This window comes from Microtus oregoni, unplaced genomic scaffold (genome assembly GCF_018167655.1).
Source record: "Microtus oregoni isolate MIOR12 unplaced genomic scaffold, Mior012 000002F_ref0000024, whole genome shotgun sequence".
In the NCBI taxonomy this organism is placed as follows: domain Eukaryota; kingdom Metazoa; phylum Chordata; class Mammalia; order Rodentia; family Cricetidae; genus Microtus; species Microtus oregoni.
Window position 1 is genome coordinate 24,059,961 of NW_024543061.1, and position 9,479 is coordinate 24,069,439.

Consider the following 9,479-nt stretch of genomic DNA (forward strand, 5'->3'; position numbering starts at 1 on the left):
CTGTGAAGAGAAACCATGACCAAGAAATTCTTATAAAAAGAAAGCATTCAACTGGGGGTTTGCTTACAGTTTCAGAGGCTCAGTCCATTATCAACGTGGTGGAGAACATGGTGGCACACAGGACACTGAGGCAGTGGTGGAGAGCTACATCCTAATGCTCAGGCAGAGAGACACTGGGCCTGCTGTGGGCTTCTGAAACCTCAAAACGCACTCCCAGCGACACACCTTCTCCAACAGGGCCACATCTCCTAATCTTTCCAAAATATTCACCAACTGGGGACTGAGCATGCAAATATATGAGCCTTCGGTAGTCAGTCTCATTTAAACCACCATACATGGGGAAATAGAGCAGAGCTTGAGAAAGGGATGCGGGAGAAAAACAGAGTCATAAGGAAGAGATGGGGAGCAGGCAGGGTTTGTTACGGCCATCAGAAATAAAAACAAAAGTAGAAAATAAAGTGGGAAGAAGTCAATGGTCTGATTAAGGCAGCAAGGCGAAAATTAATTGAGAAACAAACCTGATTTGAGGGAGAGATTTGTGCAGAGAGTTGAGAGAGAAATGGGCCTTGACATAGGCAAATAATTTGGAATTAGTGCCATTCATTTTAGAAGATCCCATAGACATGGGCACATGCATAAACATGTACACACACACACACACACACACACATACCCCTAAGATACCCACAGAAAGGCTGACCTGAGCTAGTGGGAGCTCACCAACTCTGGACTGACAGCGGGGGAACATGCATAGGCCTGAACTAAGCCCTCAAATGTGGGTGACAGTTGTGTGGCTGGGGCAGTCTGTGGATTCACTGGCAGTGGGACCAGGATTTATCCCCAGTGCTTAAATTGGCTTTTTTGCAGCCCATTCTCTTTGGAGGTATACCTTGCTCAGCCTCAAAGTGATGCCAGACTTTGTTGACTCCCCATGGGAGGTCTCACCCTCTCTGAGGAGTGGATGGGGAGTGGGGTGAGTGGAAGGTGGGGGAAGCGGGAAGAGAGGAGGGAGAGGGAACTGGGATTGTAAAATGAGAAAAAATTATTTGGTGGCCTTGTAAAGACAGACCAACTATGCATTATATATATATTCATAGGATGGGCTTCTTGATAGAAGGACGATAAAGGTGATTAGATAAGACGATCCCAGCCCTTGAAAGAATTGCAGAGTTTAGGGAAGAAATAATGTAATTCTATGTAGGTTCTTTTTCTTACTGGTCTTCTTTAGGTATAGATGATCATACTATCCACCTTATAATAGACTTGCCACCACCTCCTTGAATCTTATGCCCTTGAAAACATGTGCTTTGTACAAAAAAATTGATATTTTTGTCATTCTGTATTTTAAAATGAACATACTGTGTTTGATGTCAAACACATGAAAAAATCTTACCTATGGTATCAAATTCAACATAATAAATTAAGAGAAAAAATATATATGTAGCACAAATAATAAAAACCCAGAGTCTGATGTTGGGGTTCAACCCAAAAACCAGAAAATCAAGGGAGCCAAGCCACTAGAGAAGCCCTACCTCTACCAAGGCTGAGCGACTGACCGCAGACTAAACCAACTGAGTCTCTCTCCTCCCACTTTATATTCCCCCTCGTGCTGGGATTAAAGATGTGTGACTCCCTAGGACTGGGGTTAAGGTGTGAGCCACCACACCTGGATTTATTTCTGCATTAATCTTGTGTATCCCAGGGTCACCTTGAACTCACAGAGGTGCATCTAACTCTGTCTCCCAAATCCTGGTGTGTGCCACCATTGTCTGACCTCTAGTAGCCTCTGGTCTTCAGGCAAGATTTATTTATCAAAATGCATAATATACCAGTGAATATATATATTATTTAAATGAGTATTAACAGGTAGCTAGATGTGAAGAGAAAAGGGCAAGTACCCCAGAAGGGAAAGCTGAGAGCAGCCAAGGGAGGAAGTCCAGACAGGCAGTTCAGGTCCAGGAGTTGAACTTGATTTGTTTAGCTTGGTCAGGAATACCCTTTGCAAAAGCCAGCCATCATGACCCTCTTGTCATCTGCACTTGCCTTGAAGAGGGGACCATGAGGAGCACAACAGGGAGGAGGGATCAAAGGAGTAGGAACAAAGGAATGATGGCTAATAAGGGAGATGCCCAATGGGAAGATGTGGATGGACGTTCATGTCTTCAAGTGTTCATTATGGTGTTGGAGTGTGTTCGTGCCAAGCCTCTAGACAGATGGCAGCATGTCTGTGGCTCCATCTGTGCACCTGTGTGACACTGTAGTCCCATCACATGCATGTGCATTCCTGTGTACCTGTGTGACACTATAGTCCTGTCATATGCATATGCATTCTTGTGCACCTTTGTGACACTATAGTCCCGTCATATGCATGTGCTTTCTTGTGCACCTGTGTGACACTGTAGTGCCATCATATGCATGTGGCTCCACCTGTGCACCTGTGTGACACTATAGTCCTGTCATATGCATGTGCATTCCTGTGCACCTGTGTGACACTATAGTCCCGTCATATGCATGTGCATTCCTGTGCACCTGTGTGACACTATAGTCCTGTCATATGCATGTGCATTCCTGTGCACCTGTGTGACACTATAGTCCTGTCATATGCATGTGCATTCCTGTGCACCTGTGTGACACTATAGTCCCGTCATATGCATGTGCATTCCTGTGTACCTGTGTGACACTATAGTCCTGTCATATGCATGTGCATTCCTGTGCAGCTGTGTGACACTATAGTCCTGTCATATGCTTGTGGCTCCACCTGTGCAGCTGTGTGACACTATAGTCCTGTCATATGCTTGTGGCTCCACCTGTGCACCTGTGTGACACTATGGTCCTGTCATATGCATGTTCATTCCTGTGCACCTGTGTGGCACTCTAGTCCCGTCATATGCATGAGCATTCCTGTGCAGCTGTGTGACACTATAGTCCCGTCATATGCATGTGCATTCCTGTGCACCTGTGTGACACTATAGTCCCGTCATATGCATGTGCATTCCTGTGCACCTGTGTGACACTATAGTCCTGTCATATGCATGTGCATTCCTGTGCACCTGTGTGACACTATAGTCCCGTCATATGCATGTGCATTCCTGTGCACCTGTGTGACACTATAGTCCCGTCATATGCATGTGCATTCCTGTGCACCTTTGTGACACTGTAGTGCCATCATATGCATGTGGCTCCACCTGTGCACCTGTGTGACACTGTAGTCCCGTCATATGCATGTGCATTCCTGTGCTCTGGGCCTCTGCTGGGAAAAAGGAGCACAAGTCTGAAACTCAGGTGCAAAGAGGCGAGAACCCAGGAGCTGCCTTCCACAGCACCCCTTTCCCCTTCCCTCTACCTTCTCCCTCTCTACTCTCCCTCCCCTCCTCTCTGTGTCTGCGCCCCTCAGGTTGGGGTGACAGAGGAGGCTCTGGATGGGGAGAATGGGAACCACAGTCACAGCTGGCTGGCCGGCTGAGGAGCAGAAGGACAGAGCCTGGGATTGTGCTTGCTGCTTGGCAGCTAAGAGGTGGGCAGGAGTGCCACGATTCCCTGGCGGGTCTCACTTCAGGGCCAGCGGCTCCTGGCACAGGATGTTGTGGCCGGAAAACCTAACTACTCAGGAATGCTGTGCTCCAATGTCCTCCTGCTGTACCCCACTCACCTCAGGCTGGGAACTCCCTGTACTTGTGTTAAGGCCCAGAGCACCCCTACCCTACGTGTAACCTGAAGACACACCTCCCCTTCCTTCCACACTGGACCCCTTGTACTTCTCGGAGAGTTCTGGTTTTTCTCAGAATCCAGTAACCCTTCCTGGGGCCAGTACTAATTCTGGAGCCAGTATTAAGGGCTTCAGAGTCTCCCATCTACTTCTATTCCTTCGCCTGAAACAGGCACATCCCCGTAGGGCAGAACACCGGTGGGACTCATCTATCTCAGCCTCAACCGCAGGCTGGGGTCCTCCCCCTCCCCCAGCCTCTCAGTACTCGAGTTCTATGACTTTGGGGCATCTCGAGTTCCATGTCTTTGAGTTCCCGGAATAAAATGCCTCCTCTCCTCCTCAGAGCACACTAGACGGCCTGGAGCTGGGAGCCACCTACAACCCCCTGCAAGTTGACAGCCACCTGTACTCACATCTGAGTAACACCTATGCCAAGCCTCAGGGACGCCTCTCCACAAGCAGGGAGAGCAGGGGCCTTAGAAAGGTACCTCTCCCTCCTTCCCCAATCCTTCCCTTTAGCCTCCCATCCCCTTTGTGCCCTGGGTCTAAGAAAGTCCTTTATCTCCCTCCAGCCTGCAACAGCAGCAGTTGTGGGAGAGAGGTCGGTTGGTTTGGGTTCTGGTTTGGTTTCCTGAAACTGGGCTCACCATGTAACATTATAGCCCAGACTGATCTTGAGCTTTCCCTCAACTCGCTTCAGCCTCCTGAGGTCACCACACCTGTGGCTTAGGTATTCTGTCTGTAACTCTTAGTCATCCACTACCTGTCTTGTTACGCGTACACTGGAACTACAGCCCTCTCTTTGGGGAAAAAAAAAAATAAGATAAAAAGGCTGACAGGGAGGCGGAAGTAGAACCGCCTAAGGAAAGAGAAAGGATCTAGAGCTTCAGGCTGACCAGAGCTTCAGCTCCTATCACTAATCACAACACCAGCAAGGGAAGCCTCGCTGAGGACGGTGAGGAAACAGACCTGGACTAGTACCCCAGAATGGGGCTCCGGAGAAAAGGCTTAAAACCAGAAGCCAAGCGTGGTGGCCCACACCTGTGATCCCAGCACTCGGGAAGCTAAGGCAGGACGATTGTTGTACCTCTGAAGCCAAACCGACTATTGTATTAAGGGTTCCCTTTTTGAGACAAGTTTTCTCTGTAGCTTTGGAGCTACTTCTGGAACTAGCTCTTGTAGACCAGGCTGGCCTTGAACTCACAGAGGTCCTCCTGCCTCTGCCCCGAGTGCCGGGATTAAAGGCATGCGCCATCACCACCCGGCATTAAGATTTCCTTTTGTTCAGTGGTTTTTCCTGGTTTCTCTGTAACTGAGCATTTAGGAAAAATTTCCATTTCTGTCTCAGCTACAATTGCAGAAGGATGTTTCTGAACTCCAGAAGTAGAAGCAACGGCCAGATGAGGGCTTGGAGAGCAAGCTGGCAGAGAAGGGCACTGGGCAAGGAGATGGTACTGCAGCCTAGGGAATGCAGTCACTACCCTGGGCCTTCAGGGTGCCACTGTAGAAATGAGATCTGGGAAGGAATTGGGACCAGAGTCAGGCAGAGACCAGTGACGAGAACGTGGGCACTGTCTGGTCTCCATACAAGACTCCCATTGTCCTTTGCAGGGTGGACAGTCCCAGACCAACAGAGTTCGAACAACGGTGGTCCCCCTGACAGTGGCTCCAGCCCCAGGTAGAGCTCCCAAGATGTCAGCAGCCAACAAAACTTCCTCAGAAACCTTCCTGCCCTCTGACTCAGAGGAAGAGTATCCTTCTCAGACCTAAGCCTCCAGTGCCAGGACACAGCCACACCACACAGGATGGCTGCCTGAGTACGGATCTGCCTGCTCTCCATCTGAGCCTCCCCACCTCTGTCCCCAGTACTGCCATTGCCCAACTTGGGGCTGAAAGCAGCACACCCAGGCCTGTCTTTTGTCCGGCAGGGATTTTCTTCCTCATTCGGGTTATTTGATAGTGTTGACACAAATAAATGTCCAGTAAGCCTCTACCATTGTTAGGAGCATTGCTAGGCCAGAATTTCTTCCTGCAGCTTTGTGTAAGAAGGTGAATGAGCTTGGTGAGGTTTTCACAGCTCAGGAAAAATGAAGACATTGGAACCTGCACCCTGGTCCAGAAGAATACCCTTCCCAAACCGCCCACAGCAGTTCCTTCAGCGTCAGACATTCAGTCCCTGTAGGCAAGCTTGTGTCTGTGGAGGGAACAGGGCGCTGTCTGGTGCCCAGCAGACGGGAGTAGACACTGTGAAAGAAGCCTACTCCCTGTCCCATCTCCTCTCCCCACACCTCCCTACCTTCCTGTCAGATCCCCTGAACTACAGAAACATAGCTGCCATTTGTCAAGTACCTTCCCTAGGCTTCGGATGACACTCAGTGCTCAGGAAATGTATCCATTTTGATGCAAGCAATCTTTTGAAGCTGAGCCAAATTCTCGCCCTTGGTGGGAGGACTGCAGAGGAAAGTTAAGGATCGTGGCTAGCAGACAAGTGATGCAGGGCCACCGAGCTAGAGACCAGCCCAGGTGAGCCCGTGGCCACCCAGGCTCTGAGCCACTACCCTTTCCTTCTTCCCTGGCCCCCACCATCTTTCTGGTTCTTCTCCTGATCCCTCCACACCCTCCCAGCACATGGCCACTGTGTCTATTCACACACACAGACTTTTTCAACCCAAACTGGCTTTAATGAGATTTGTTTTATAAATTAAAAATATGTCTGGCAAAGAACAACACAAGAGTTAGGATCCACACTGGCCTCCCCAGAGTGCATCCTCTCTGACCAGGGGTCCCCTTCCACAGGCCTAGTCCATGAGCCATCCATTCCTTAGTACTAGGAGCCTTCCCACAGCCTATCTCTTGGCCTTCTCTACTTCCTGTGACTTCCTGGAGCTGGTCATCCCTTGACGCCTCTGGTCCCCTAGCCTTAACATAGGCCCCTCCCACCCTCTGGTTCCTGCTGGTTATAACAGGTTTGATTTTCAGTGCCCATGAACTATCAGCATGAACTCCCCGTGAACTATCAGCAGCTGCCTCAGGTGGAGCCCTCTGACTTGACCCCTCCCCTGTCATTCCCTACTCTAGAAAGCCCACAGTCCCAAGTCCCTGAGGTCCCACTCTTCTGGACCTTGCTGTACAGTGCTGTGTCTAAGCTGTGGCCTTTGCTGCCACTGCCACCTGTGGAACCAGGTTCAGGAAGGACCAAGCCCTGTGGCTTGGGAGCAGGCACAGGCTTCGAGCTGCGAGGAGGTGGCACAGCATAGTCATCCGTAGCAGGGTTGTAAGGGAGCTCATAGCCTTCCTCCTTCGCCCGAGCCTGGCACCACCATGCATCCTTGGGCTCCTGAGGCAGATCATAAAGGCCCCGGGGAGGGGCTGGGGCCAGGCCCTCAGGTTCATCATAGATGGGGTCCTCTTTGGAGTCCGTCAGCTTGGTTTTCTGCAGCTGCTGCTGCACGTGCCCATACAAGTCCCAGTACAGAGGTTTCTTTGCCTGCAACCCCTCCCCTGCCCTAGCAGGGGTGCTGCCCAGGGGGTCCGAGTAGAGAGAGTCCTGAGAAGGGCCTGGGAGAATTCGCAGGGAGTCTAAAGGCTCAGCATATAGGGCTGGGGGGCTGCCCAGGGGCTCCTGAGGAACAGGAGAGGAAACCACCTTCCCCTCGGCCTCCCCTTCATGGGAGTCAGTTCTGAGGACATCTTGTCCCTGTCCCACCTTTCCTTGGGCTTTCTGCTGCTGGATGGCGGCCTCAACTGCCTGAAAGATGTCATTTCCCTGTGCAGTCTGGAAGGTGAAGGTCCCAGGGCCAGAGGGGCAGCGGCGGCCCGCTTCAAAAGAGAACATTACCTGGGGGTGTGAAGGGAAACACGTTATGAGTGCCACAAGAGATGCCCACAGGTCTGCCCAAGTTAGTGTACCTGCAGAGAGGAGACCACCTGGGGACGGAATTGGTGGCTTACAGCTACCCTACACCCTCTCTGACAATCATCCTCCCAGAAAGCCCCTGTACCTTGTCCCGGCCATAGCGTCGCAACAGAGTGTAGGGCCAGAAAAGGAGCGGCTTCAGGATTTGACTTTGGGCCCCCAAAGTCAGGAGGGTCAACTTCTCAGCCTCCACCCTCAGTATGTAGGAGCCTTGCAGGCCGCAGCGTTCAGAAGCCTCGGTCCTCTGCGTGGTTACCCAGAACTGGGAGCCTGGAAGGAACACACAGAAAGGGGAAGGAGCGCTGGGGCAGGCTAGGGACTCGGTAGACTCCAACACTAGCTCCCCAAGAGCACATTCTTTCCCCCACTTCATTCATGCCAGGCATCTACCTTCCCAGGTGGGGCTGTACAGTGAATTTTCCAGCATCTCCAAGGCAGAAAACTTAGGCGGGTTCTCCGTCTGCGCCAAAGCCCAGCCGCCTTTCTGCGGAAAAAGGCACATCAAGAACCTTATATAGAATTCCCTTGGGTCTGGAGTAGGTCCGGTGCCGCTGTAATAGTCCCATTCTCGCAGGGTCCCTTAGGCCCAGGGCAGCTCACCCCCAACCCCTCACCGGAAAGGCGTTTCTGCATAAAGTCTGCACCCAGGCAGCGCTGGACGGGGCGTCTGCCGCCAGCAGGTGCGAGCGCTGCGCGGTGTCCAGGCGGAAAGCAGTGGCGCCGGGCTCTGGGGGACTCTCCACAGACACAGGGGCCACGCTCACACACTCAGCCAGGCGGATCATCTTGCAGTCAAGACGGCGAGAGCCGCCTCGACCCCCTCCAGAGCTCGACCCCTTGTGGTCAAAGAACTCCAGCCGCGCTACGCCGTGAGGACTAGCGGGGTAGAGCACAGCCCAGGTTTTCCTCCACCTCTGGGAAAAAACGAAAGACGCGGTAGTGCGCGGCAGCACGCGCCCCACGGGGAAGAAGAGACCCCCCATGCAGGCCGATCTGAGCCTGTGGCTTCCCAGGCAGGGACACTTTCCCAAAGATAATGCCATCCCAACTCCGCATCAAGGAGGGAACAGCCTGGGGCTTTCAAGGGACCGTCGTGGGGCTCTACAATTGCCCTCGCGGCGTTCCGACCTGCTTCCGGCCCCTTCCCTCTTTCTGGATACTTTCACCCACTTCTAGTCCAGAGGGGTTTCTCCATCCCCCCACGCCACACACAGACACATACACACACTACCTTGGTCCCAAAGCGCTGACTCTGCAGAAAGAGCGGACCCTCCATCACAGCCCCTTCCATGGCCCGGGCGGTTCCTTCCGTGCTTCCTGGCCCGAGGGCGGGGGTGGGGCGGGGCGGGGCTGCAGGGTGCCGGAGGCGTGCCCGCTCCTCCTTGGCCCTGCGGCGATGATGGGGGTTGGAGGAAGAGGAGCCTGCAGGAAGAAGTCAGTGTGCCCAGATAAACTAACGGGGGCCTTTATCCTATCGTTCGCACAGTGGTGCCACTCAGGGAAGCTGTGATTGCCAACCAGAGGCCCGTGGTGCCTGGGAGGTGGGGGGCTGAGACTGATGTCATATGCTTAACGTGACATCAGAGTGAAGGCCGTGACATCATCCGCAGGCCCCCGGGGCACCACAACGACCAAGGGGGCCCTTGGAACATTAGTTCCCCTTGCGGGACCTGTTCCCACGGCCCAGCCCTGGAGCTGAACTGGACTGTTGATACTCTGCCTAGCGGGGGATGTGAAGGAACGGCTGGGGGCTGGAAAGTTTCCCGCCTCCACAGGGGCCCGATCCCGAAACCGTTTGCAAGTCCAGCACCCTGACCGCGTCTGACGGACCTCCAACCTGCGGGGGGGAAAAAAAGA

The 9,479-nt window shown here is 52.7% G+C and overlaps 2 protein-coding genes across 3 annotated transcripts in view; one reads left to right on the forward strand and one right to left on the reverse strand.

The window, feature by feature from the left end:
* Positions 1–5,476, forward strand: part of LOC121443276 (meiosis 1 associated protein) — a 77,894-nt gene extending 72,418 nt beyond the window's left edge. Inside the window, exons 8-9 of the mRNA XM_041644986.1 lie at positions 4,050–4,190; positions 5,318–5,476. Of these exons, the coding sequence (XP_041500920.1) occupies positions 4,050–4,190; positions 5,318–5,476 (300 nt within the window). The remainder of the gene's footprint in view (positions 1–4,049; positions 4,191–5,317) is intronic.
* Positions 5,477–6,373: 897 nt separating this feature from the next.
* Positions 6,374–8,948, reverse strand: Dok1 (docking protein 1). Of its 2 annotated transcripts, XM_041639177.1 has the most exons (5): positions 8,854–8,948; positions 8,237–8,536; positions 8,013–8,106; positions 7,708–7,892; positions 6,374–7,544 (listed from the first exon to the last, which is right to left on the reverse strand). In XM_041639177.1, exons 1-5 carry the CDS (start codon positions 8,911–8,913, stop codon positions 6,735–6,737), a joined length of 1,449 nt encoding a protein of 482 aa, XP_041495111.1. In that variant the 5' UTR covers positions 8,914–8,948; the 3' UTR covers positions 6,374–6,734. The 2 variants fall into 2 exon arrangements, with proteins under 2 accessions (XP_041495111.1, XP_041495121.1); XM_041639187.1 differs by lacking the exons at positions 8,013–8,106; positions 8,237–8,536 and having other exon boundaries at positions 8,854–8,929.
* Between the last annotated feature and the right edge of the window lie 531 nt (positions 8,949–9,479).